Raw genomic sequence first — 27,092 nt, forward strand, 5'->3', positions numbered from 1 at the left:
CCAACTTTATGTGCTGACGTTACAGTGCTTCCTTTATCCATTTCTGTTTTAAAAAACTCCAGGTATTGACTTCAGTAAATTTGTCTTCTGATTTTGTATACTATGGTGCATATTTATTGATGTAAAGGCTATCATTATGCTGGGGTTATCTACATTCTCCACTCTAGGCAACATTGTAGTTTCATGGTACTTTACAGTTTTACAAGGTTTTGTGCTGTTTAAGTTTACTTAAATCAGAGTAAGGTGAGACCGTACTTTGTTTTCTTTTATGGGCTTAAAGGAAAATTTGATGTTGAAGTTCTCTTGGAGAACACCAAAAAATTCAGTATGGTTCTCTGACTTGCACTTTTCAATTCTGATGATCTAAAGATTTCCGAAAGTACTGTCTTACGTTTTCCTTAAAAATCTTCCTGGAATCCTCAGCAATGCTGTGATACTGATTTCGATGTGTCTTTACAACTTTCTATGCCTGTGAATCTTGCAGGACGAACAGAAAGCAGAAGATGAGTTGGCGAAAAAACGTGCGGCGTTCCTTCTGAAGCAGCAGCGCAAAGCTGAGGAGGCTCGGCTTCGGAAGCAGCAGCTGGAGGCTGAAGTTGAGCAAAAAAGAGATGAAGCTCGGTAATGGCATGTGGAGAAGGATGGCTCCTTTTATCTTTAAAATGAGGAAAATCGTTATATTCTGAATGTTGTGGTTTGCTTTTCAGTCGCAAAGCTGAGGAGGACAGAATACGCAAGGAAGAGGAGAAGGCTCGTAGAGAACTTATCAAGCAGGAATATCTAAGGAAAAAACAGCAGCAAATCTTGGAGGAGCAAGGGCTTGGAAAGCCCAAATCAAAGCCCAAGAAACCCAGGCCAAAGTCGGTCCATCGTGAGGAATCTTACAGTGATTCAGGGACAAAGTGTTCTTCTACTCGTAAGAATTTTGGGTGGTTTGTTCTCAATGGGTCTGGTGATCTGCTTTAACAAATGTATTCACGTTTTGTCTTCTTTTTTGTAGCTGATAATTTGAGCAGTGCTCAGTCTGGTTCCAGTCTTTCTTTGGCCTCAGCAGCAACAACGGAACCTGAAAGTGTACACTCTGGTGGCACACCATCTCAGAGGTAGAGAGATTTAAAAATAAAGAAAGAAACGTTTATCTTACCTTACGAGAGTGTTAGGGTTCAGTGTTGTTTGCTTTGGTTTGCAAGAGTAGAGGCACAACAATAATTAGTGAAGTCATCTTCTGTTTTACTTGGGTGCCAAATTTGGTCTGTACAAAATTGAAATTTTACTTGTTTGGGAAAAAGAAAAACAATGGGAAGTTTGCCTCAGTAATCTGGTAGGAGGAGTCTGACAGTCCTGAGGAATAAGAGAGAGAGTAGTCTGTTTTTTCAGGGCTAGTGTCTTCCTAGTGAATTTGTTGAAGATTTGAAGGGAAAACAATGCTTATTTTCTCTGTCCTTCCCCAACAGAGTTGAATCTATGGAGTCATTACCAATCCTGAGCAGAAATCCTAGCAGAAACACAGAAAGAGACTGGGAGAACGCTTCAACTGCATCTTCTATTGCTTCAGTGGCAGAATACACAGGTAACCATTTTCATTTTAGTTTGAGCATTTGTTGTGATCAGCAGGTTATGTAAAGCTCTGATACATTTGGTGTGACCTGTTACTTTTGAGAAATTATCAAGCCTATTTTCTTCTGTTTAATATCTACAAGTTATTGAAGAAAATGTTTACTTTTTTCTAGCACTTCTGATGAATTAAAATCTTAGTTGTCCAATGCTTAAGAACATTAAAGCTTACTTGCTTCTCTTCCTTAGGTCCAAAATTATTTAAGGAACCTAGCAGCAAATCAAACAAACCCATTATTCACAATGCTATATCTCATTGCTGTCTTGCTGGAAAAGTGAATGAACCACACAAGAATTCAATTTTAGAGGTAAGCAATAAAACAGAGAATTATGAACGCACTCGCAATGAAGTTCACCTGTTGTGCTCACTTCATAATCCTACTCATCCATGGTGGTGTATACCATTTCCTGAAGTGTACCTGTGAAATGAGGAATGCTGTTCGAGAAGAACCCACTTTTTTAGCTATGTGAGAAAGCTAAAAGCTGGGCACATCATATGGGAATTTTCACTGTGGGCAGTCTCCTTGTATGTTTACTTGCTTATTTTTAATGCAGGAACTTGAAAAATGTGATGCCAACCACTACATCATTCTGTTCCGTGATGCTGGCTGCCAGTTCAGAGCACTTTACTGCTACTACCCAGATACTGAAGAAATCTACAAGCTGACTGGAACAGGGCCAAAGAGCATCACCAAGAAAATGATTGACAAACTGTACAAATACAGTTCAGACAGAAAACAGTTCAATGTGATTCCAGCCAAAACCATGTCTGTCAGTGTGGATGCTCTTACTATCCATAACCACTTGTGGCAAGCCAAGCGACCTGCAGTGCCAAAGAAGACTCAGACTCGAAAATGACACTGAGTTCTTGGGGAGGAGATTGCTGAATGGGATTGCATCAAATGAAGACGTTTACTGTTTTCCTCTGGTTTGGTATGAAATGTGCGGAACCATAAACATTTTTTAAGAAGTTTCTAAACAGAAACTGTGGATGCAAGTTATTAAGAATGAAGGAACATTATCAGTGTTTTTTATGAATGATAAATCTGCTGTTACACCCAATGCTAACTACTGTGGCTTTCAACTGATGAGGGACTGTGCATGTAGCAAGATCTTTAACAAGTGGGTTTCCTTTTACTTGAAGCTTTCCATCGGTACAAATTGGGAATTATTTAGTTTTGTTTCCTCTCTGCCTCATTGCCTCCTCCTTCCTATCGTTCTTAAAGCTGGCAAGCTCTGAACTTCAGTAGAAGATTGAACAGATCTCGGGTGAAGTGTTTTTGGTTTGGTTTGGTTTTTTTAAAGCAGTCTTTAGGGAAATCTTCCTTTCAGACTTTTTTGAGGAACTGTTTAATACATCACATAGTTGTACTGTATCTACTGCCAACGTAAGTCCAGCTCTCAGATTTCTGAAAAAAGTCCCAACCTGTGCTGCTCAGAACAGAGTTTTACGTGCAGTATCTGTTCAGAATAAGCATTGCAAAAGCCAGTCTTTTTAAAAAAACAAACAAAAAACAACTAAAAATTGTTCACAAATTGAAAGATCTCTGGAATACAATCATGAAGAGGCATACAGGTGCTGCTGGCTGGAATGTGCCTGATTGAAACTTGAGGCAAGCAAGCTGAATGGAGCGCAGTTGTTATCAGTTTCAGGTAGTGTCCTAAGGATTTGTTTGCTTTAATAAAGATGGATTCTGGTAGGTATAGAACATGTCCACTCTGAGCACGCTACTCCTGTACGATGGTGCACTTAACGATCACAAATTTTAATGTTTTTATTATATCATGAAATGTAATTCTACTTTCTCTGTCCTGTCTTTCTTCTGGATGAGCAGCATGCTCGAAAATGAAGAGTGTGTACGTTTTTTATTTTGGGTGATATATTAATATATATTGATTTGTTTTTCTCATTTAAGAGCGATTTTTAAACAGAGATGTTTGCATTTGTTTCAAAAGCCCAAATAAGTCGAATGGCTTGGATTTCTTTTCATGTTGAAATATTAAATCTTGAGTCATGACCTTAAAAATCTTTGTGTTTCAGCAGATTACATTTTTTCTCTGTGGTGACAGGGTGTATTTGCAGTTCCGTTCCAGTTTTTAACGTGGTCCCATTCCTGCCCAGGCTGGACCTCCCAGTAGGTTTCTGTAGCTATGACATGACTTCATCTGCTAACCAGCACCTGCTCCATCTGGTGTGACGCTGCCTGAGGGGCGCCTAGGTTTGTAACTTTGGTTTGCACATGTTTACTTTTCTTGGAGTGTTACTTGAAAACATCACTCGTAAGTGCTGGAGGCACTACACCGATCCTAGAGATGAACTGAGCTCTGCAATAGGATGCAGTGTATTTGTTAAACTTCGAGAATAATGGAAGTCACGAGAAGCTGTGTACATAAGGGGAAGGTAGGGTACGTAATAAAGAGCTAACTAGGTAGAGTGGAGTGAAGGTCTTCCATTGCGGTCTCTCCATTTTTTTCCCCTTCCAGTACTTCTTGATAGGCTGCTGCAACTTTGTAAATGATGTTAGATAGTTTGCTGCTTGTAAATAATTAAAGGCTTTATGGTTTCTAAAGTGCTAAGTATTAAACACCGTCATGAGTGTAACTTTTGTTACCATGCTTTTCATGCTTGTGCTTTATTTCTCACTGTTTGATATTATATACCATATTTATTTTATGAAAGCACTGAAATTTAATAAAAATCATTAACAGATTTCCTTTTTATTTCATGTGTACCTTTTGTTGTTGTGACACTTCATCCCGTCAAAGAACTAATATGCTTTAAAGATGTGCTATTCTGTTCAGTTGTGCTCCTAGAAAGCTTCATCTGTCAGCAGCTGTTCTAACTTTGTGACTAGAGCTCAGCTCTCCTGACCTTGGTTGAATGGCCAGAATGTGACCAGCAGGCTTTCAGAAAATTGGGAAGTTATTTAACAGTTCTCTGTTTTACCAGTTTTCAGACTCCTGAATCAGGAGTTTTGGTGGGTTTTTTGGGATGTGAGTGCTCAGGCAGTGGCAGAAGCATCAACAGAATGTCTTCTGCTGAACTGCTGGGTGTCAGCTTGCTTGTGATGTGTAGGGACAAACCACCTCTGGAACTGAAATATAAATTGGCTATTGAGGCCTCATAATGCACCTCTGCTGGCTACAGGAAAACAGATTTAAATCTCAGAGCTGCAGACTTTTCCAAGGTATTAATATTTTCCAATGATAGATTTCTTGTGCAAAATAGTCCTTATTTGTAGAAGGGTTTTTTTTTAATGTCTTTTTTTTTTCAATCTTATTTTTATTTTTCCGTATTATTTCCTACAGGCTGAAATCTCACTGCTCGTAGAAAGGAGTGGACCGAAAGGTTCAGTACCATTCCTGTGCTGCCTGGCCTGGCTGCTGAGCTCAGCCTTCCCCAGCGCTGCCTGCAGCTGCAGCTGCTGCTGTTCTGCCATGTGAAGGAGGCGTTGGCTCTGCTGGTGCGTTGTGTGCTGCACTAAGCAATTGGCACACAGGTGTTGGTGCGGGTCTCTCTTTTGACCTCTCTCAATTTCTTACTCGTTTCTTTAATAAACACAAGAATGTACATCTTTAAAGTGCTTTTAAGTGCAGTTTCTGAAGCTTTCGTACATCAGTGCGTTGTGTGTTTGCCCATGCTGTTTTGATTTTGTAGTTAACGTGTCTTTGTCTCATTTCCATCATGCTCTGTGGTTCAGGCAAGAAGTAACCGAGTTGTGAACACACTGAGGCATTCTGAAAACCTGAGTGCAGCTCAGCGCCATGTGCTGGACTTGTGGGAGGGCTGAGAGCACAGAACCACGCTGACTTTGCTACGTGGGAGAGGTAGCAGTGTGCAAACAGACATCTTCTGGGAGCTGTCACTGTGACAAACAGTTTGGGAACGGAGGAAAGGTAGAGAGATCTCAGACAGGTGTCAGAGCTGCAGCGAGAGGTGGGATGGGACCCTGCTTTGGTGGACTGCAAGAGGAGCTGAACAAAATGTGAGTACCTCACGTGTGCCATAGCTCAGTGTTTGTGATGGGGTCCAGGTCACCGTGCAGACACTGGATTATGACTCACAGAGTATGGAAAAAGGTAGAAAATAATGGTAATGGTTTGGCTGCATTACTGGTATCAGATAACTGTGCAAGTGGGATCTCAGGTATGGTTCTGAGTGTGCTGTTTGCAGGTGTTTGGGCACACGAGGGGTGCTTTCACCCTTCTGTTCCAGGCGGTACATTGGAGTTTAGAGAGGAGAGGCTGTGACTGAGCTGATAGCGTGAAGGAGTGACAAATGCATGTGTGTGTCTTCTGTTCTGTTGCACACAGTCTGACTGCTGCAGGTCACAGCACGAAGGCATCCAAAGAAGGGATGCTGTTGGAGCTGTGCTCTCCATAGGAAAGAAATGGAGTGTCCCTTCTGGATGAAGGTCAGATGAACTGAAAGCATTTCTTACTTAAATGTTGCTCTTCTTTCAGTTCATGCATCATTCCAAATGTTACCGTCAGCTCTTCAGAGTGCAGACAGAAATGACTCCAAGTTTGAATAGAATCAATGGCAGAAATGAGCAATGCCAGTAACAGACCTGCAGAGACCCCGGGGGCTGTGCCTGCCTTCCTTCAGGCTGCCTGCCTTCTGCAAAGCCTGCAAGCAAAACAGGCACACCTTCCCGCTGCCACACTGCAGGAGGGATTTATTTAACTATTCAACTATTAACTATTATTTGATATTAACTATTTATTTGACTCTTTAAGCTGAATTTGCAGCACAGCCCCAGCAGCAGTGCGGTCTGCCCTGAGCCCTTACTGAGCAGCAGCCTTAGCATGGGCCGTGTAAGGCAGCATGAGGCTGTCGTGGAAAGCAAAGCAACTTCTGCAGCTGTACTGGAAGCTGCCAGGAGCTCCGTGCTCCCCCTCAGAGCCCACCCCGGGGCACGGCGGGCACCAGGCAGACAGCAGTCTCCGTTGTTGCTGCATGCAGCTCTTTTATTTCGGTTTCTCTTTACAGAAATGTGAAGTGTCTTCACGGGAATCGTACAAAAACATCTCCAGTTGGCTGTCCACAGTGCACCCCAAGAATACATGTCCCAAAATGAGGCCTCGGAGAGGGAAGGATGCCTTTTCTGTTGGCCGTGGCCGATGGAGCCCACGCAGAGCTGACCTGGAGAGCAGTTCCCCCTTGGGAAGTAAAAAGGCAGTGTTTGGAGGGAGGGGTAGAAATGGGGCCAGGTGTGTGACTACTCAGTACTGCTGCAGTGCGTGATGTGCTGTGGGGATGTGGTCCGTGTTCAGAGGATGGAGCTGTTAGTGCCATGGAGCACACAGTGCCAGTAAACCTGGGGCTGTCACAGCCCTCGTGTGTCTGCCCTCCCCGGGGCCTTTCAGCTCTGCGTCCTTCATAGAGTCCTGTTTCTGCTGAGGGCGTTGCGTTGCTCTGGGAGCCCCAGCGCTGTGTTCTCCCCCATAGGGGTGAGCTAAGGGGGAATAGGAGGCATCCCTGGGCCAGCAGTGCCATCTCAGTGCATCCCCTATGGGACGGGGGAGCGCTGCTTCCCCAATGGGCAAAGTGCTGCGCTTTGAGCCAGCAGTGATCCGGAGCTGTGCCACCCACTGCTGGCAGTGAAACCATTAGATTTCATTGGGAAAACTGGGGACAGAATAGAAGCAACTGAGAGTGACCTGAAATAAAGACTGCTGTGCGTTGGGGCCATGCTGGAGCTGTGGGGGTGAAGCAGTGGGTGCAGCACATCCCTCCTCCTCCAGCAGCTCCTGGTGATGCAGCGGTGGTGCCACAACCATTACAAAAATAAAGTATTCTCCTTTTTACATTCGTGTTGTAACCGAGGCTGAGGAATTAGAAAAAAATGAACGCTTGCTCCTAGACTTGCATTGGCCACAGGTAAATATCTACAGCGTTTTTCTTTGCTTTGAACATCCCGTTAGAATGTCAGCTATAAATTTACACCATAGAAATAATGTCTGCAAAAAAAAAACCCCATGTATGTGATTTATACACGAGTAGCTTTTTTTCTTCTTAAATACACATCTTTATACATGAAACAAACAGGAGCAGCGTTGGAATGCAGTGAGGGTGAGGGATGCTCTGGCAGTGCCTGGGGTGCCGTGGGGGGGTGGGCTGCCCCCAGGCACACAGAGCAGAGGGAAATGTTCCCTTCTGAATGGTCAGCGGGGGGTAACTGTGGAATAGCCCAAGCTGGAAGGGGCCCATAAGGATCACTGAGTGGAGGGCTGTGACCTCAGCCCCCCCCCCACCATGGGGTAGGGTGCAGTGCTGCTTTGTTCTCCCCTCCCTTAAAGATTAATGGGATGGAAAACCTTCAGCTCCAGGCTCGGTTGTGTGCACTGACAGCGGAGGGACGGAGCGCTCTGGGGTCACACGTGGCTCAACCCCATTGGCTTTGTGCTTCAGCTGCTCTCGCTGCTTCTCCTATGGGAACTACTGAATTTTTTTGGCACAACAACTTACAAACGGAAATAAATAAAGCACGGAACTGCTGCAGCCAATGAGATTTGGAAAACAAAACAAAAAAAAGCATCGTTAAAAGCAAAACAATTCATTTCAAACAGAGCATCGGTGACGGTTCGGTGGTGCCCACATCTCAGTGCAGCGGAGGGCTCAGCCGGGGGTTGGATATTTTCACCTGCACTGCCCACTGAGTGCCAGATGGCAACGCCGGGCTGCAGAGCAGCAGAAACCATAGGCATTAAAAGCAAGGCCAGCCCAGGCCCCGTCCAATTGTCAGCCCGCGGAGCTTTGGCTGTTGGCTGGGTGGGTTTTCCTCCCTTTTCAGGCAGCACAGAGCTCAGCGCCTTCATGGGGTGCCACAATTTTAGGCAGGTTTTTGTAAACAACATTTATTGTGTGCCGTGGGGCAGTGGGTGGGAATGGCAGAACCCCCTCCTGGCAGCGGCGCTGGGAGGGCACGGCTGCGTTGTGCTTTACAGGCTTCTCCTTAAAAAAAAAAATCACATTGAAGATTTAGTATATGAATGTAAAAGTATATAAAGTTAACAACTGGGTTATCCACTTGGCAGTCAAAGAAAAAAAAAAAAGAAACAACAAAACCTTTACACGTTGTCGACATCGCAAAGTGTGCAAAAATAGATGGAAAATACATCTTGTTTTTCTGCTATAGAAAGGTCTCCACGGCCGCTGTGCTGAAAGCAGCCGGGGGTCGGGCCGGGCTGCCAATGCACATCCATCTGTGGCACAGGGGCTCGGCCAGGCCAACACCGCATGGAGCCGGTGGGACACATCCCTGCCCGTGGTGCCTTTGCTGCTGAGCCCCAGTGGGTGCCAACGCCCCCAGAGCCAGGACGTGTGCAACAAGAGCAGTGCCGCACGGCCTCGGGTCACTTTGTTGTCTTTTTGGTGCGTTTTGGGATCTGCAGATGTCGCTTAGGTGCTGCGAGGGCTGCACCATCCCCTTCTTCCCCATTGTCTCCGTGCAGCCCCCAGGACAAGCCAACAAGCAAGGAGAGCATTGGGGTGAAAGAGCCAAATTTGGGCTATCCATCCCGGACACCCAGCAAAGAGGAGCAGGACGAGCACAGGGCGGCTGCCCTTGGCTCAGCAGTGCCCCCATCCAATGCAAACAGCCTGCATCATTTGGGGACAATTCCAAACACGGCCTCCTGCCCCAACGGGCCGCGTTGTAGCTCCAGTCTCACCACCAGCACCAGCAAAGACTTTCTCACTAGTTGCGGTATTGGTATAAAAAGTTAAAAACTCCCACGTGGTGCTTCTGCCCGACTGCCTGCCCGCCTGTCCCATCGCTTTCATCCCCGCAGCACATGAGGTGCGCTCAGAGCTGGGTCTCATCCCGTGTCTCGGGGTTGCAGGGGCCCAGCTTGTTGCTGCAGCTGCTCTTGCGGCTGTGCCCATCGTTGGCCACGTGTGCCAGCGGGTCGGAGCGGATGAGGTACCTGCGGGGCACAGAGCGGGGCCATGGAGTGTGCCGTGTCCCTGCACCGTGTGTGGGAATCCCGGGTTTGGGGTGGGGTTGTGGGCGCGGGGGGGGAGGACGGGGTGACACATACACGATGTCGTTCAGCTCCAGCCGTGTGTCTGGGGGTGGGTTGATCAGGACGTAGGACAAAGTGTTCTGGTGGTCATTCATCTCATCTGTCGGAGGAGAGGAGGGGATGCTGGGCAGGGCTGGCGGAGAGCCCTGATGGACACCCAATGGACACCCCGATGGATGCCCCAATGGGCACTCCAATGGACACCCCGATGGGCACCGCAGTGGAAGCCCTGGCAGCCCCACTGCAGCAGCCCCAAGCATCAGGCTCAGTAGGGTCGCAGCTGATCCCTGCGGACAGCACCAGGTCCTGTAGCATGGCCATGCCGCTGAGAGCACCGCCACCTCCTCCCACAGCCCCGCAGCTGCTCCCAGCCATGGCACAGGCCGGAGACTCACAGACTTTTCACTTCAAAAATCAACCCCCAAAAAGAAATAAGAAAAAAGATGTCTTACCTTGTTGGAGCACAAAAAATGAAACACGTTAGTCTTGCTGCATTAAGTACAGCACAACGACCCCGAGCACCGGGTCAGGGCAGCCAAACCCCCCCAGGGCCGTGACCACGCTTTGCCACCTTCTTCCCTTGTTGCACCTATGAGCACCGAGCAGCTCGTGGCCGAGGCACCATGCCCTTCTGCCCGCGGGACATCACTGCGGCATCCCAGAGCCCACAGCACCGCTGGGGAACGGCTCTGAATCGTGGAGCTGCGGTGATGCTAAACCGAGCACTGGGACACGCGGGGCCCTTTGCTGCCAAACAAGATCATGGGGGAAGCAGGTGCTGGGAACAAGCAGCAGCGGGAGCACAGCGAGGGCATGTGATGGACAGGACAGGGGACGCACAGCAGGGGACAGACGGACATGGGCTTGCTGCAGGGCTGTGCACCGGGACGCCAGCAGTGCCTGGCGTGATGGGGAACACAGGGAGGATCTGCACACAGACCTCTCCTCTTTCCTGCCCCTCTGCTTTTTGCTGCCTACCCCCTGGTTGCTTCCCAGACCGCAGAGCTGACAGCTCTCAGCCGTCCCGGTGCTCAGCCCTGCAGCGCAGCAGGGATGGGGGTGGCAGTGCTGGGGCGCACACAGAGCCGGGGATGCATGGGATGTGCTGTAATGGAGGGGGGGTTCCCGGGGCACACAGGTTCTCCTGCACCATGGAAGCACCTTTTCCTGACCCCCATGCAGCACTGCTGAACCCGCCACGCGTATTGCCATCATCTTATCCCAGCTGGCACCCCCAGATAATTTTGGGGGGGGAGGGGATCCAGAGCTCCTGCACCCACACAGTGGTGCCCACTCTGCAGAAGGCACTGGTGGGGTGGCTCACAGCTGTGCCAGAACACATCCAAGGGTGGGGGAACACCATCCCTGAGCTCTGTGCAGCCCCGGCGGCTGCTGGCAATATATTGCATGGGGCTTCCATGAGCCACGGCTGGGCTGGGGCTCTGAGGGTGGACACAGTTTGTAGGAAAATGCCAACTTTTCACCTTAAGCACGGGCTGGCAAAGCCTGAACCACAGCCCAGCAGGGCCACGGCTGCCCCTGGGCTCTCCTGAGCTCCTCTGCATGAAGCTGTGCGCTGAGCACTGGGTGCTGCGTCCCTTCACCCTGAGCCTCTCCCCAGGGTCTGGGGGTGACTGCAGGGACACGCGGGTCTGCACCCCAAACCAACCCAGGACAAAGCTGCAAACGATGCCCTCCCACACTGCTTTGCTCAGCAGCAGCAGACAGAAACCCCCCTCCTTGAACTGCTCCGGGCTTTGCAGGCCAAAGTCAACCTGCAGAGCAATGCAAGGAGGTCGCTATCAGTAACAGCTGAGGGATGTGATTTCCTGGCACCAGTTCCAAAGGGTCCCTGAGTTGTTCTCTCCTGACATCAGGGAGCCCTGCAGCTGCAGTGCAGTGCCTTTTGTTTTCCAGCTCCACCCAACAAAGGAGCGTGAAAGGATCGAGTATCTAAGGTGAAAACTGGCAAGGGTGTGGACTGGGCTCAGCTGGCATGATCTTGTTGTACGCTGCACGCCGTGAGGCACGCGTGACTCCCAGGGAGTGAGCATTACCTTGCAAATATCCCAGGTTTACCCGATTCATCACATCACTGGCTGTTAAATTTGCTACATCCTCTACAGAACATACAGGGAAAGGCACAGACATAAACAGAGAGAGAGAGAGAGGTCAGCAAGCCATGATTCGGCAAATATTAGAGACGAGCTGCTGCACTTCGGCAATAAAGGAGCAAAAGATAAAGGCAAGGAGAGCAGGCAGAGCCAGTGTCCTTCCAACCACCAAGCGCACCGATGCTGGCCGTGCCCCGGAGCCCACGCACATCCCAGCTGGAGCCCCAGAGCTGCACTGAGCAGTCCGGCTGTAACAGCACTGCGGCACCGACTGCCATCAGCAGAGCGATACAGAGCAAAGAGAGCTGCATCCCCCAGAATGAGCCAAGGAAACTTTTGGGATGAGGGGAGTAGGGACAAAGAGCTCCGTCTCAGTGCTGCATCGCCCGCAGGCAGCAGTGCCAGGTGTGCAGCTGAACCAGCAGTGCTGTCCCCACCTTCCCCTCCATGGAGCAGCTGTCACATGCCCCCAGCACTCCTGTGTGCCCTCTGTTTCCCCACACTTGTCCGTATTTCTCCCACTCTCCTGGCTGCAGGCAGCAAACCCCAGCTGGGCTCGGTGCTCGGTGCTCAGGGCCCGGCTGCGGCGATGGAAGGGGTCTGGCATGGAGGAGACAGAAGGCAGCACGGGATGGCTCACAGGGCAGAAAGACAAAACGAACCGAGAAAGCCATGGGCGAAGGACTTCACCGTAACCACGGGGCGGGTGCGGGCACACAGACTCCGGCACCAGCGCGGGGCTGCGGTCCCCACCAGAAATACGTGGGGTCAGCACAAAGCACAGTGTCACACGCGGCCGTCACACACCACCAAGCCAGCCCAGCCCCGCTGGATGCTCCTGAGATACAGCGCGGTGACGGCGCAGAGCTGCAGCACCAGCCCTGCAGCACTGCGGGATTTGGATGAGTTGACCCAAAACAGAGCCAACCTGGAGCCCTGGGCAGCCTGCTTTACTGGTTGGCAAGCCTTCCCGTGGCAGGAGGTAGGAACTAGATGATTTTGGAGGTCCCTTCCAACCCACCCATTCTATCACTCTATGATTCGACGGTTCTGTGTGCTCAAGGCTGCCCACGCACCGCGGGCACAGCTCCTGTAGGCACAGACCCCATCGCAGCCACCCCGGGAGCGATGCGCACTGCATTGCTGTGCAGCATCCAGAGACGGGTCCAGCAGCACCTGCAGGGCTCGGGCGTGATGGATGGGGATTTACCTGCGGAGCCCACGGGGCCGCCTCGCCGCAGGGAAGCGCGACCGCACATCACTTACCGTACCCGGTGGTGGGCAAACCCAGGTGCTTCATGCGGTTCTTGACGAGCTCGGACAGCTCCTGCCGCTCGGAGCGGCGGTACAGGCTGAGCCGCTGCTGGCTGATCCACTCGGCTGTCTTGCCAGAGTGCTTGTTGCCCTTCCTGCTCAGCCGCCGTGCCCACTGCATGCTCTTGCGCCGCAGCAGCGGGTGCTCGGATTGGTCACTGGAGCACGAGTTCCTGTGGTGGCCCGTCTTGATGCCCCAGTGCTCCTTCACGTCCTTCGTGTCCTCGCAGTCCTCCACGTTGATGGAGATCTGTGACTGGAAGCCCGGCCGGTGACGGGGACCGTGGGGCCACCTAACGGGAGTTGCTCTGGGACGGGGTCCCATCTCTTAGCTGTGCACTGCCAGCACAGCATCCCCGTGCTGCTAAAGCACCTGGGCAGCAGCTCTGGGATGGGGGCTCTGGAACGCCAGCAGCCATGGGGTGCAGGGGGCACCGCATCTCCATCAGTGCCATTCCCTCCTGCTCTCACCTTCCTCTCTGACACATCGCGGCAGACCTGCTGCCGCACCTCTGCTATAGGGAGCTCCACTGGTAAGCACTGATTTATTAATAAAGGGGATAAAAGCACCTCTAAGGATGAATGGGGATTGCGTCAAGCTAAATGTCAGCTTTCAGCGCCCTGCAGCTGCCTCCACAAAGCTGAAAACTGAAGGTATTCACAGCGGAGTCTGGATCCTGCTCCCTCTCCCAGTAATTACACCTTCTGGCTGTTTGCTGGTGCTGTGGGGGACATCTCGCCCGAGGAAAACCATCCCTGACACCGCCCACATGTGCACTGCGGGGGCCGGAGGCAGAACCGATAATCCCGGGTCTGTGTGCAAGCAGTACTCACCTGTGCTCTGATGTCATGGGGCTGCATTTGGGGGAAGAAAAGGGGGAAAAAGTGTCAGCCAGGGAATGAGCATCCCCTGTGCAGCATCCCCTGGTAATTCAACAACCGCTCAGTGCTGCAGTGCCGGCCCGCACTGCTCTTTGAGGGCTGAGCATTTGCACCACGCTCACACACAGACAGGAGGCCCCCCGGGGTGTGGGTCGGGGTGGGAATGCTGCTGCCCTTCCCACACGTGCTGCCCCTTGCCTCGGAGGTGGCGAACATGTGCGACTCCGTCCGGTAAATGCCGATGGGGATCTCAGCGCTGGAGGAGCAGAGCTTCTGGAAGAGGCGCCCGTAGGTCCGGATCCACAGGTCGTCCTCCGTGATCTTCATCTGGGGATGAACAGCAACTGCCTTCAGCATCGGAACAGTGCCCAAATGCACTGATGCCAACCCCAGAGCAAGGCCAGCACCACAGACAGACCGGGAGCAGGGTTGGCCAAGGGTTGGACCTGATGACCTTAAGGGTCTTTTCCAACCTAACAAACTCGGTGATTTTATAACATTAGGGCTCTTGGCAGTGCTGACACTGCCCACGTATGACACAGGGAGCAATGCTGTGCCCCATTCTGCTCAGAGGAGCCTCACATCCCGCAGCCCCCATGCACATGCCCTGCACCCCGTAGCAGCACCTACCGCACAGAGGTAGCCAGAGCCCGGCGTGGTGTCGAGGCCCAGCAGCAGCCGGGTGATGGTGATCATGTAGTCCTTCACAAATGACTGCAGGAGGGGAGGAAATGTCAACCCTGGTATGTGTCAGCAGGCAGCCGTGCCCCCAGTGCCTCCCCCCACCTGGTAGAGCAGCGTGTCCAGCATGCTGATGCTGAAGACCCTCCCCGCAGCGAAGGGCAGGCGGAACATGAAGGCCAGGTTGGAGCCATTCTCGCGCTCTTTCTGGAAGAGGAAAGACAATCCACGAGGCCTTGAAGGCTCACCTGAACGGGAGGACAGCAGCTGAGCATCTCCGGTGGGCGTGCCAGGAGGGAGGCAGGGAAAGAGGGTTTTGTGGTGAAAGAAGTTTTTTTTTTTCTCCATGGAAACATGTGAGACATCATGGCTTTATTTTGCTACGGGCTGGATGTGGTGTTTCCACGTGCCTCACTGCCTTGGGGATGTTTGCCCTTGTCAGGAGACCTCAGCACAGTGACACTGCTGCAGGCACAGCGCTGAGCCCAGAGGTTCCCTGCTTGGAGCATCCCTGCACCCATTCACTCACTGCCCTGCTCCCAGCATAGCAGCAGGCAAAGCAGCACAACCTTCAGCAGCCAAGAAACACATAAACATGTAGGAAGAGGCAGACAGCCCCAAAATCACCCACCCACGTATTTGTTTGCTGCAGGTTATATTGGATGGATGCAGAGTGAAGCGTGTGGAGGAGAACAGGACCACAGCAAACTGAGGATTAGTGACTCCCAGTGCTGAATTCCCAGAAGGCAAAGCTTTCTCTTACCTTCTCTAGCTTGGAAAGGGCTAAGGAGTAGCTGTCCTTTGCTCTGAACTGCATGAACCTCATGTTGGAGGGATGGGTCAGCTCTGTGATGATGCTGAGGCTGGGAAAGAGCCTGCAATGGGAAGAGATGATGTTCAGCAGCCACCTTGGAAGGGAGGGATCCCTGCATTTAAAGCTTGAGAAACACATAAGACTCCCCTGTGCCCGTCCAAGATCAGAATTAGTGGAACCTGGGTGTCATCTTAGCACCCCACAGCACCTATGGGCTCTGGGGCTCACTTCCTGCTGAGGCAGCACCCAGAGGTGGGATGGGATGGAATAGGATGGGAGGGAACAGGATAGATGGGAACAGGATGAGTGAGATGATGATGGGACTGCTGGCCCTCCTCACCTGAACATGGTCTGGACGTTGACGATCGTCTTTGCATCCGCCATGTAGTCCTCCTCAGCACTCATGGTGCTCTCCTTGTCCACGACCACCAGGTTGTCGGCGTAGATGATGCCGCACTGCAGCAGGCTGTCCAGGCTGGGCAGTTCCCAAAGAGAAGAGCGCAGGGGTCAGCCCTTGGAAACGACACGGGGAAGCAGCACGCTGCGACGCACAGCGCTGCAGCCAACCCAGCTGCTCCTAGCTACCAGCCCAGCACCAACCCCCATCTCCCAGCTGGGCTCAACAAGGTGAGAAGCCAACAGTGGGGGCTGCCACAGCCAGCCCTTATCTCCCCATGGAATGGGAAGGGAATGGGTTGCGGATTGGGGTGAATGCAACATGTCTAAGACAATCCTATAATTAACAACAGCCACAGACTGGAGCACCTACTTGTCAATGGTGCCTTCCATGTAGTAAACCATGGGGAAACAACAGATGGCTTCCAGAAAGTGGTGCTCTGGTCTGCAAGAAGAGCGACAGAAAGCAACAGGGTTCAGAAACCCACCAAACAAGGTGATGCACAGCCCACGACAGAGTTGTGCTCCTGCCCCATGCAGTGTGCAATGCCCATGATAACACAGGGAAGGGCTTTGTGCAAGAGAAAGCACTGTGGAGAAGTACTTGCTTGTTGTCCAGAAGCAACACAATTGGGTTCAACTCTTTGCGAGACCGATAGTAGGCACGCAGTGGGACGATGAAGTTATACAGCCCATTGCCTGCAGTCTCTGCCGACACGATGATCAACTTGTTCTTAAAGCCATAGGCTTTGGCATCTTCAAAGCTGTTGTGCTTGCAGCCCTGTGGGAGGGAGGCAGCTGGGACCCGTGGCAGCGCCTGGCCTCCCCCGGCACAGCCCTGGCAGTGCACTGCTCACCTTGTCCAGCCGCAGGCAGCAGAATGGGGCTTTCTCAGGCAAGAGGTGGCATAGGGTTGGCGAGCTGCCGATGTACGGGGAGTTGGGTGGGTAGCCCTTCACGTACCTGCAGCAGAGGGAAATTCCAGCACTGTAAGGACCTGGGGAGCCATCTGCAACGGCCCCATCGCTTGCAAGGGGCTGTGCCTCTGCAGTGACTGAACACATGCAACTCACTCCACCACTGCTGAGCCCTCCTCGTCTGACTGTGTCATCTCATCCTCTGACTGGTCGCTGAGCAGGTCGCAGGGCAGCAGGGATGAGGTGTCAGCCAGCTCGAGCACAGGCGCGATGCTGGGCCGGCGGTTGCCTGAGCCGTTCTCTGCTGGCAGCGCCAGCTTGCTGCTGTTGGTGGGGCGGCACTCAGTGTTCTGCAGGTCCATGGCCACTGTACCTGGACGCGGTGGGGGGAAGCACAGCGCTCTATAAGGAGGGGAAGGGCTGGCAGAGCATGGCACCACTGAGCCCCGCTGGGACCCCATTCACGACCAGCACCTTCTAAAATCCAAACATATTTACAGAGTGTTGACCAAGGCCATCAAGTCTTTGCTCTCAGTTGGAAACCCAAGCTGAAGCTCTCATCTGAATCTTCATCCATTGTTTCTGCATGGCTATGAAAGCCATGAGTTCCACAGTGAGCAAAGCATGGGAGCTGGGCGCATTCCTGCAGCCATGGAGCTGCACCTGCTGAACCTGCTCACACCATTTCACTTCTTGTTCCACTTTTTGCAAAAGGTCCCACTGTGAGCAAGCCACATGACAAGAACATTGATGAGTTCTACTCAGCAAAGTGCTCTGTGGCTTGCTGTGGGATAATCATGCAAATTGCTGCTCATGAGTATATATGCATAAATTATTTGCCTAAAATACAATCTGCCATCACAGCACAGCCTCTCCAGACAACCCCAGAACTTGGTCTCCCCAGATGCAAGCTGGAAGTAATGACTCATGGCATTTTTCATTTGAGAAAATGCACCGCTCGCTGCAGAGCAAATCACACCGCTCATCAGGTTGGGAATCATAAACATGATTTAAGATGCGGCCAACAGCATTTATCCTTCCAGACAAGGCTTGAGGGATTGCTGCAGACAAATACTGTTAATGATAACGGACATCACAAGCTCTAATGATGGTGTCTGGGCTTGCTGAGAGCAGCCAGGATGCGAGGAGCAGGGAAGTGGGTGCGATTTGTGCAGGAACCCCCGGACTCACCCATGCTGGCGATGATGCTGTGCACGGGCAGGCGGGAAGGGCCGTCATAGGTGCCCCTGCCTGCAAAGCCCTTCTTCTTCTGCTTCTCTGCCTGCTTGAAGATGAAGGCAGAGTTCTCCTCCTTGGTGATGTTGATGTAGAAGCAGGTGTCGGACGCAGCCATGATGTGCCGCGGGCCGGGGTTCAGCAGGATGCTCTTGTTCTCCTCCCTGCGGATGCCAATCAGGCAGACGCCATACCTGTGATGGGATCACGGTGCAGGCATTGGAGCAAAGCCTCCTCCCTACACAAGGCACTCCAAGTGCTGGCCCCAGCCCCGCACCCCTGCCCTCACTTCTTGTGCGCATGGAAGGCGGCGTAGGTGAAGCTCTTCCCCTCGTACTCCATGAAGAACTTGCTGTCACCCATGCGGATGTGGTAGACCTCATTGCCCGAGCAGCGCCCGTACATCCTCTGCCACTGCTCCGGGGACTCCTGGCCCTCCCTGCAACAACAGCAGCGTGCGGGGATGGGGCTGCAGCCAGCAGGGCCCCAAGGAACCCTCAGGGTGCTGCGATAAGAGCTGTTGGTGCAGCAGGTGGGGGCTGATCTCCTTCTGATTTCTGATTCTAATTGCGTTTGTATTTAATGAGGGCTCCCAGTGGAGCTGCAGAGGCAGGGCTGAGAGCCAGTGTTGGCAAACAGCTCAAAGCATGTGGTGAGACACACTCTGGGATAGAATTTTGCAACCCTCTGATGTCACGTCACCCAAAATTCAGTAATTTCTGGCTCCACCAGAGTGCAAAGGGCCCACACCAGCACCACACCGAGCTGCTTTCAGCTGTGCTCTGTGTAAACCCACAGAACACCCCGCAGGCTCTGGCTCTGTACAGTCTGTGCATTCTGCTGCCTGCCAGCGGGATCTGCATGATACAAATGGGAAGTTGTACTGCTGCCCTGCAGCAAACCCACCCGGGGACACTGCAGTGCCCCAGCACCACCCGCCCCTGCTTGGCAGGAGAGAACCCAGGGCTGTAATTGGGGCTGGGAGTTCCATGAGGACAGAACCCCCAGGGGAATGGCTGTGCCCCCCAGCACTCACTGCCCACGGGAGGTGTGCACCAGCAGCGTGATGAGCGTGGAGGTGGCGGGGCAGACACAGTTGAGCGCCAGCATGGCATACTTGCACTCCTCCTCACAGACGACGTGATCTGCAAGGAAGCAGAGCTGCTATTGGGGTGCCTTATGCCTCTGCTCACATTGCCAGAGGGTTTTGGGGTGGTCAACCCAAGCAGCACTCAGTGCCCCCAGATCACCAGCAGTGGTGGCCCTACAGATGAGACAGGGACCCACTTCACCCCACAAAGCACCCCTCATGAGGCCTGAGGATGCAGAAGCCCTGCAGGGAGCACCAGGGTCTGGTGGAGGGGGACAGCCCTGACAACTCACCAGCAAACTTGACATGAAACTTGTTCTCTGGCTTCAGGATCTGCACATAGAGAGGGCAGTTTGGGGCAAAATCTTTCACGGCCCAGGCTCTCAGGATGGTCTGGTGGTCCTAACAAAAGAGGAAAGCATGCGCTATCTTCTGGGAGCTCATTTCCCCCAATGCTTCCATGCCTGGGATGAGCTGCTCACCGCCGCCGTGCGGTCCACCTCATTCCGGCTGCTGAGAATGAAGCAGGCTTCCCCATTGTCCATCCTGCAAGCAGAGAGCAGCATCCATGCAGCACCCAGCCCATAGATGGGACAGGGTGGCTATCATCACCCATCTAGTGACAGCAATAGGGACACACGCAGCACAACAGGGTGGCTGCAGGAAGACCCTCCCCATGGCCACCTGCCACCCCCCACCCCAATGCTCACTTGGCTCTCATGAGGTCCTGGTCCTTCAGCGCGGAGCCCTGCAGGTAGATCACCCGCTGTGACCACAGAGGGATCTGCAGTACCCGCCGCACCTGGATGTCCATCTCCGTGGGGCAGAGGATCACCACGTAGTAGTCCTGGAAGAGAGAGGCTCGTGTCACTCGGCAGGCAGGCAGCCCCATGGGCATCCTTATGGGTAGAGAAATCCATCGAGGTTCTTGCCACATCCTGAACATAAAAATGGGGTGGATCAAGTAGGTGGTGTAACCCAGCCATGCCCAGCAAGGACAAGCGTTGAAGAACAAGCGTTGAGGGTCAAGTGTTGAATGAAAGAGCATGCACGGGCATGTACGCGGCCCTCACCTGCAGGCGTGGGTGGGCATAGAACTCATTGAGGAAGTCCATGAGGAGGTCAATCTTGAGTGAGCTGACACACAGCACGACGTGCTTCTCTGTCTGGGCACGGTGCCGGCTGTAGTTGCCCCCCGACTTCTGCCGCTCCATCCACAAGTAGACAAGTTCCTCGAACTGCAAGCAGAGGGCACAGCTGGTGTCCCAGCACCAGAGAATGCCCTCGGTGCCCTCACTGCGTGGCTGACAGTGCCAGGGACATGGGAACAACACCATGCCCAGCGCAGGCTCTGCACCCTTCCATGGCCACACTCTCACCTGCAGCGGCAGCACAACCAGCGCAACACAGATCATGATGACGACAAGGAGCTGGGAAGGCCAGATCTTGGGTGTCACATCCCCATAGCCCACAGTGGAAAAGGTGACGATGCAAAAGTAGAAGGACTTGAAGAGGGAGAGCTTCTCTCCTGCTCTCTCCAAATGCTGGATGCCGCAGGTGCTGCAGGGAGAAGCAGGGGGCCATGAGCTCTCATGGCTCCAAAGCATGAGTGTCAAAGAAATGCATCTATAGCTGCAGCGAGAACAAGGCGTTGGGATGAGGAGTCCTGCAGAGCCCAGAAATTGCATTCACCACTCATCTGAGAAGACTGCCTTTATAGTCAAAGGCTCATGAGCCCAAAAGCTTAATTTCCTGTCCTCTTGGTGATTTAATTGGTGTTATTTGCTCCAAATTCAGACCAATCAGGAAAACTGATTCAGAGCTCAGTGCAAAGCCAGGAGCAGGGCTGCAGTATGGAAGGTGCTGGTTTCAAAGCACAGGGAGAAGGGCCTGGTTAATTAGCAGGGCCCCACGGACCTCTTAAACCAGCTGTTGGGATGCACAGTGGAGGAGAGGCCTTTGGGTGGCAAGAGGTGCAACACTCACCCAGTGAAGACGAGACACAGGAGGGTGCAGATGAGGATGAGCACCTGGTTGAACATGGCAGACTGGGTCCTCTGGATGGCACGGTGCAGGTCATTCTGGGGGAGGACAGGGGTGTGGTGAGGGAGGCTGTGCCCAACCCACAGCCCAGCCAAGCTTCAGCCCCACAGGCTCCATCCCAGTGCCTGACACGCTGCTGGCAATCTGCTCCCTGGGGGTGGGACGGCGCCCTCTGGCAGGGCTCAAGCCCGCTTTGTTGCGGGAGCGGAGGAGATGGGATGCCCACAGGGATGCATCTGGTCACTTACTATCATGTTCTCCAGGGCGTACTTGGCGAGCCAGCAGTTCAGAAAGACAGGGATGAACAAATTCCGCAGAGGAGGCCAAAATATCTACAAAAGGAAGAGTTACCCATGAGTTACCCATGAGTTGACTGGCAAAGGACTCAGAAAAGTCAGGGTCCTTTACCAAAAACAACACCAGCTTTAAGTACCACTTAGCCATATATCTGGTGGTATTCTTCATTTCACCACCAAAACTGCAGCACAGTATTAAACTTAAAGCTGCTTTAAAGCGCTGCTGGGGAACACGTACTGTGATAATGAAGGGCACTGTGTTGATCATCTCAAGGATGAACGAAATGCGGAAAATCTGCTCCCAGATGTTCCCCTGAAAAATTAAAAGCAAGAATAATTAATTAAAATGCTTGAAAGTGTGCCAAAGGCCAATTACATGCTCCCAGTGCCCCAGCCCTGCTACACGGGGAAGGATGCGGCACAGCCAGAGAGATGCTGTGCTTTTCTGATGGGCTGAGATGTGGTGCTGGCAACGAAACTTCCCAAATCATTCCTCCCCAGGCACCTCAATCAGTGGGGGGTGGTGAAACTGGGGACAGCAATACCCAGTGCAAGGACTGAGGGCAGCAATGGGCGCAGACCTCTGTTCTGCCCCAGTGGTGCGGGGCAGGGGAGCGCACCTTGTAGCTGAGATAGATGAGCAGCATGGTCTCCAGAAAGCTGATCAGGGCGATGCTGACCTGTGGGCACAGATGGGGAGAGCTGCTCAGGGCTCTGCACCGGTACCTGTGGCTTTTGTGCACTGAAGCCTCAGCTGGATTCCCTGCACCCATGTGAGGCAGGCGTGTGGCTGCCCCAGGAGCTGCTGCTCAGCCCCAGGCAGCCCAGTGCTCACCTGCACAGCCCACAGCGGCAGCTTTCTGTCCACCCAGAAGATGTGTGACCTGCAAAGAACATCCCATGAGGATCCAAACCACAGCAGCCCCTTTCCTTCCTGCTGACCGCCAGCCTGAGGCCACCTCTAATGTCCCTTCCATGGCAGAGTTGCTTCTGGCATTGCCCCATGCAAAGCCTGAAAACATCTCCAGTCATCCCCAGTGCTCACAGAGGTGGATGGGAGCCCCACAACAAAGGCTGGGGCTGGGAAGGTCTCTTTTTGGCTCATCCCACATCTCAAGGGGCAGTGATGGGACGATTGTAGTTCTCAAACTGTGCACAAGAGGGGCAAGTGGATGCATGTCCCCATAAACACCCGCAGGACACCAGCCCAGCTCCCATCCCACCCAGCAGCTCCAGTTCACCACTGAATACTCAGTGCCCATCACCCCATCCCCACCACCAGGCAGAGCTGGGCCCCACACTAAGAGCCTCCCACCGCTCACCAGTTGATCTTGGTGGACTGATTGAAGAGCGTGTAGTTCTGCTTCTCGCATTCCCAGCTGAACGAGAGACACACAAACCAGGGGAGAGCAGTCAGAGGAACAGCAGAGAGGCAGAGGGATGGATGGGGGGTGTGGGTTTGGCTCTCCAGCTCGTGGAACGCTATCTGTCCTGGCATTAGGAGAGGCCCTCACACAACGTGCCATGGGTTTGGACTCGCTGGTCCTCACATCCCTGTGCTTTATGGAGGACCTTAACCCCCTACCTGCTAATTCTCACACAGTGTCCTAAATCTTTGAATAATAAAATCTGTAAGGGACATAAGCAAAGTCCACGAGCAGAGACAGATACTGCTAAACCACCTGTTGGTGTAGGGAAGGAGAAGCTGGAGTGACAAAAAGCCACCCACTGCGCTGTGAAGGTGTTTGAGTACCTGCAGTGTGAGTGCCCCGTTCTGCCCGGGCTCTGGGGGTTGCGGTGGCACCGTGGCGGGGTGGCACTCACCATCCTATGCCCTCCTCTGGGTTGTCGAGCAGCACACGCACGATGTACAGCAGGCAGGTGAGCAGCTTCAGGGAGAAGTTGAACAGTCGGATCCTCAGACCTGCGGCGGAGGCGGCGCAGCACAGGCATGGCCCCATGGGTACAGAGGAGAGGGGACATCTCCATGGGGTTCTGCATGGGGCATCCCCTGCACAGCCATCCCCGGAGCACACCCACGCTTCACCCAGGGCTCCATGCCCCCTCCATCCTGAGCAGCACCAGTAAAGCTCTGGCTGGGCAGTCAGCAGTGGGGGCTGAGTGGGGGAGGCTGCCTCCTCCCCAGCATCACATTATTACTCAAATTACAAGCAAGGAATTCATCACATTTCCATTAAAAACTTCCCCACGGGCACCCCGCCGTGCCACACTTCGGTCTGTTAGCGAGGCGACGGGATGCAGGGAGGGAGGGGGAACACACACTTCTGAATTAACAAGTGGGCTCCCCGCAGACAGCTAATGAGAAAATAGCTCCCAGCAATGCTGGGCAATGGGCAGCTGATCCGCAGGGCCAAAGGCAAAGCGGGGGCTGATTGCTCTGCATGGGGATGGGGCACGGGGGTGGCACGTCTGGGGACAGCTGGGGACAACTGCCAGCAGATGGCAATGGCTCCATGTCCCCAGCGCCGCGTGGGCAGAGAGCACTCACTCGATCTCTGGTTTTTGATGAAGAAGAGCTTCAGGCGCTCCTTGAAGGTGTTCTCATTGACGTAGAACTCCACCTGCACCCTGCGGGGAAAGCGTCCGTGGGGACGGTGAGCGCGGGACGTTGGCAGGAGCCAGCAGTGCCCCACGGCCCAGCCCGGCCCACACCACAGCGATGCTGAGCAGTCAAGCTGCTAAAAACCAAATCTGATCTAAAAAGAGGAAAATTCCCCGCGTTGCTAAGATACCGCGTTGGCCATTCCAGAAGCAGCCAGGAGCTGCCAGCCCTGAGCCTCACCCCGCAACCGGAGCCATGGCACTCAGTGGCAGTGGGATGGCAAGGGACAGCCACCACCAGCACTCCACCCGGCGTGGGTCTGAGCCAGGAGGGACAATCACAGCTGCAGCCAAACGCCACCATCCCACTCCCCCCGACCCCAAGCAGGATGAGTCCCCACCATCTCACACACCAAAGCTGGAATCGGCCCACCGTTCATGAGAGCAGGGCTACAAACCACACTGCTGCCTGCAGCACGGCGGGGATCACTCATTGATTTATGTTCTCATCAAGACAGTCTGCTCCAACTGCTACACCTAATAGCGGAGTCAAGTGCAAGGATTTGGCCCTTCCCCCTATTCTGCTGTAGTTGCTAAGTCCTTTCAGTGCCACTCTCATTACTATTTCTCTTACTGCTGACACAGCCATCAAGACCTCCTCCTCAGCCAGGACCAGGTGCACAGTGACCCAGTCGCACACCACATCCCCCCCATGGGCTTTTCCCCCTGCAGCCACGTGGCACTGCCTGCATCCAGACACTGCGAGCTGTGATTGATGGGGCAGCAGCTGCTGTGCTCGCACAGCGGAGACATAAGCAAAGCTCAGGGGGGGCTCATGGGACCCCCCCCGGCCCCCGCCCTGCAGTGCTGGTGTTTGGCAGCTGGCGTGGATCCCTCTGGGAGCTGCTTGTCAGGTTGCAAAGCTGGGTTTTCACTTTGCAAAGCCTCTCCTGTACCAAAGGAAAATTCACGGGGAGGAAAACACCGCCTCAGGCATGATAGCTGGGATAACACTTTATATGGGATATAAAGGTTTTAGTTAGCAAGTGCATCCCTCCTGCTCCAGGGCGGCTGTGGGCAGAGCCAAACCTGGGCTGGGAACCCAGGAGCCCCCCTTCACCCCCTGGTGCTTCACGAGTCCTTCAGCATGGCAGCATGGCACCTCCTCAGGGCTATAGAAACAGTGATGGATAAAAGGGAATGCTGCTGACAGAGCTCTCCTCTGGGGACAAATAGACCATACGTTCAGCAGTTAGAATGGCAACAGGGAGAAGAAATGTGTGGAAATCAAGTGGAATGGGGCTTGGGGGGAAGCAGCTGCTTGTCCCTGTGGAGGGACAGGGCAGGAGCAGCACTTCTGTGCAGAGCACATCACATCCCATGACATGGGAATGCTCATTTCCCACCAGCAGCCATCTGAACACACAACAGACCCTTCCCAGCTGAGAGAGGCGTTCAGCCCATCTCCAGCACACACTTGTCAAGCATTTAACCGAAACTGCAACTCAGCACACCCACGGTGAGCCCTGGCTGCATTCCTGCTGCCCCGGAGCCCCACTGCCCCCAGCCCCAGGCAGGGCTCCCTTGGGCAGTTTGTGCCTTCAGCACCGGGGCCGTGCCCAGGGGGGCAGTGGCAGCCCTGATACACATCGAGGTACGGGTTTAGTTCCAAACCTTTTCTTGGAAATGCAATTCCTGCTATTACGCACTCCATAATGCCTGAGCAATTCCATTTGCTTTGCTCGGCTATTTATTGCGCTTTATTAACCTAAGATTAGAGGCAATTTGTTCTAAGATGATGAGCTCTCCCTCCCCAAAAAGGCGTAATAATTTGTTCCAAAAAGTGCAGAGACCTACCCGAGCTCAGCCCCACCCTGCAGCCCCAGCACAGACACAGAGGAGCACGGCAGCTGCCCCGACCCATTCTCCCACCCCAGCAGCCCATGCCCCCCCCCGACCCCCAGCAGGCCGGGACGTACCCCGAGCTCCTCGTCCCCATGGCGCAGGCAGGCACAGCTCCGGCCCTGGGCTGGCAGCTGTCGGGAAGCTGAGATGGCCCCAAAGCAATGCCCAGGCACAGCCCCAGCACCACCTGCTCCAAGGCTGGCTGCTGCCCGCTGCTCCCAGAGGGGCTCACGTGCCCGAGATGCTTTTGCTCTATTTCAAACCAACTGAAATATTTTGCCATGAGAAATGTACCTTCAAATAAACGTAGCTTTGGAAAGAGAGGAAAAACCATTGGCAGGTCCCTGCACCTCCAATCCCCGCGCTCCCACTGCAGTTGGCCAGGAAACAGCATTCTCATCCTGGGAAATGTCTCATTACATCTCCCGCAGTGGGAAGCGGGATGCAAGTGAGACAGTCAGAGAGCTTTGGAATGAACGGAGACATCTCTGCAGCCCACTGCCAGCACTGCCCCAGGATGGGTTCTGGGGATGGCCATGGTGCTGCCAGACGGGACTGGGGACGGACGGACACCACTGCATGACACTGGGACAGGAAGGGGGGTGGGGGGTTGGGTGTGGGTCTGTGCACACATCGTGGCACATCCATAGAACTGAGCGCCTGCCAGAGTGAGTGCTGCCCCCGTGTCCCATCAACAGTGACTGAAGAATGGCTGAGAGGAGGAGGAAGGCTCCGTGTCACAACAACGCCTGTATGGCTCAGCCCTGGCAGCGAAGCTCCACGGCCTCCAAAATGTGCCCAGCGCTCACCCAGCACCATGGCGCACACACTGCTCCTGCACCATGGCACAGCGCGTGGGGATGGCAAAGGCACAGGGCGATAGAGCCCATGGTGACGTGGGGCTCCAGAACCATCTCCTGAAGGGGTTACCTCAACATTTCTCCATTCACTATGTGAATAAATTGAAGAAAGAAGAAAAAAAACAAACAAACAGTACCTCCTTCATTACAGGAGTGTGATTTTTGCCCAAGGGAAAGGGTGATATTGCCAACCACTCTGCAGCAAATTGAACACAGCTGGACTCAGACAGTATCACCCTGGTGGGAACACTACAAATCATTCAGGGTTTGGAGGAAAGCAGAATCCCAGCAGCCCAAGAGCAAGGCTGCACGGAGCGAGGCTGCAGGTCCTCCCACT

The 27,092-nt window shown here is 53.2% G+C and overlaps 2 protein-coding genes across 18 annotated transcripts in view; one reads left to right on the forward strand and one right to left on the reverse strand.

Moving 5' to 3' along the window:
• Positions 1-4,335, forward strand: part of CAMSAP1 (calmodulin regulated spectrin associated protein 1) — a 28,804-nt gene extending 24,469 nt beyond the window's left edge. For all 3 annotated transcript variants that reach the window (XM_004945989.5, XM_415410.8, XM_040649115.2), the window contains 6 exons: positions 485-621; positions 708-916; positions 1,001-1,103; positions 1,455-1,570; positions 1,804-1,922; positions 2,170-4,335. In XM_004945989.5, the coding sequence (XP_004946046.4) occupies positions 485-621; positions 708-916; positions 1,001-1,103; positions 1,455-1,570; positions 1,804-1,922; positions 2,170-2,472 (987 nt within the window). In that variant the 3' untranslated portion in view covers positions 2,473-4,335. The remainder of the gene's footprint in view (positions 1-484; positions 622-707; positions 917-1,000; positions 1,104-1,454; positions 1,571-1,803; positions 1,923-2,169) is intronic.
• Positions 4,336-6,560: 2,225 nt separating this feature from the next.
• KCNT1 (potassium sodium-activated channel subfamily T member 1) overlaps positions 6,561-27,092 on the reverse strand; it is a 56,958-nt gene continuing 36,426 nt past the window's right edge. For 5 of the 15 annotated variants that reach the window (XM_025156025.3, XM_015279312.4, XM_015279315.4 and 2 more), the window contains 30 exons: positions 23,938-24,017; positions 23,253-23,352; positions 22,751-22,807; positions 22,264-22,312; positions 22,049-22,108; positions 21,667-21,741; positions 21,381-21,464; positions 21,076-21,170; positions 20,469-20,649; positions 20,163-20,327; positions 19,800-19,936; positions 19,572-19,635; positions 19,383-19,491; positions 19,036-19,144; positions 18,289-18,438; positions 17,955-18,193; positions 16,920-17,136; positions 16,704-16,809; positions 16,455-16,627; positions 16,220-16,291; positions 15,791-15,925; positions 15,400-15,511; positions 14,742-14,843; positions 14,586-14,669; positions 14,154-14,282; positions 13,908-13,928; positions 13,026-13,329; positions 11,703-11,765; positions 9,661-9,745; positions 6,561-9,546 (listed from right to left, as the gene is read on the reverse strand). In XM_025156025.3, the coding sequence (XP_025011793.1) occupies positions 9,426-9,546; positions 9,661-9,745; positions 11,703-11,765; positions 13,026-13,329; positions 13,908-13,928; positions 14,154-14,282; positions 14,586-14,669; positions 14,742-14,843; positions 15,400-15,511; positions 15,791-15,925; positions 16,220-16,291; positions 16,455-16,627; positions 16,704-16,809; positions 16,920-17,136; positions 17,955-18,193; positions 18,289-18,438; positions 19,036-19,144; positions 19,383-19,491; positions 19,572-19,635; positions 19,800-19,936; positions 20,163-20,327; positions 20,469-20,649; positions 21,076-21,170; positions 21,381-21,464; positions 21,667-21,741; positions 22,049-22,108; positions 22,264-22,312; positions 22,751-22,807; positions 23,253-23,352; positions 23,938-24,017 (3,478 nt within the window). In that variant the 3' untranslated portion in view covers positions 6,561-9,425. Of the gene's footprint in view, positions 9,547-9,660; positions 11,766-13,025; positions 13,367-13,907; positions 13,929-14,153; positions 14,283-14,585; positions 14,670-14,741; positions 14,844-15,399; positions 15,512-15,790; positions 15,926-16,219; positions 16,292-16,454; positions 16,628-16,703; positions 16,810-16,919; positions 17,137-17,954; positions 18,194-18,288; positions 18,439-19,035; positions 19,145-19,382; positions 19,492-19,571; positions 19,636-19,799; positions 19,937-20,162; positions 20,328-20,468; positions 20,650-21,075; positions 21,171-21,380; positions 21,465-21,666; positions 21,742-22,048; positions 22,109-22,263; positions 22,313-22,750; positions 22,808-23,252; positions 23,353-23,937; positions 24,018-25,969; positions 26,978-27,092 lie in introns of those variants that run through there. The other 10 variants (XM_025156022.3, XM_025156023.3, XM_015279313.4 and 7 more) reach the window with 8 other exon arrangements.

Source organism: Gallus gallus, chromosome 17, assembly GCF_016699485.2.
Source record: "Gallus gallus isolate bGalGal1 chromosome 17, bGalGal1.mat.broiler.GRCg7b, whole genome shotgun sequence".
In the NCBI taxonomy this organism is placed as follows: domain Eukaryota; kingdom Metazoa; phylum Chordata; class Aves; order Galliformes; family Phasianidae; genus Gallus; species Gallus gallus.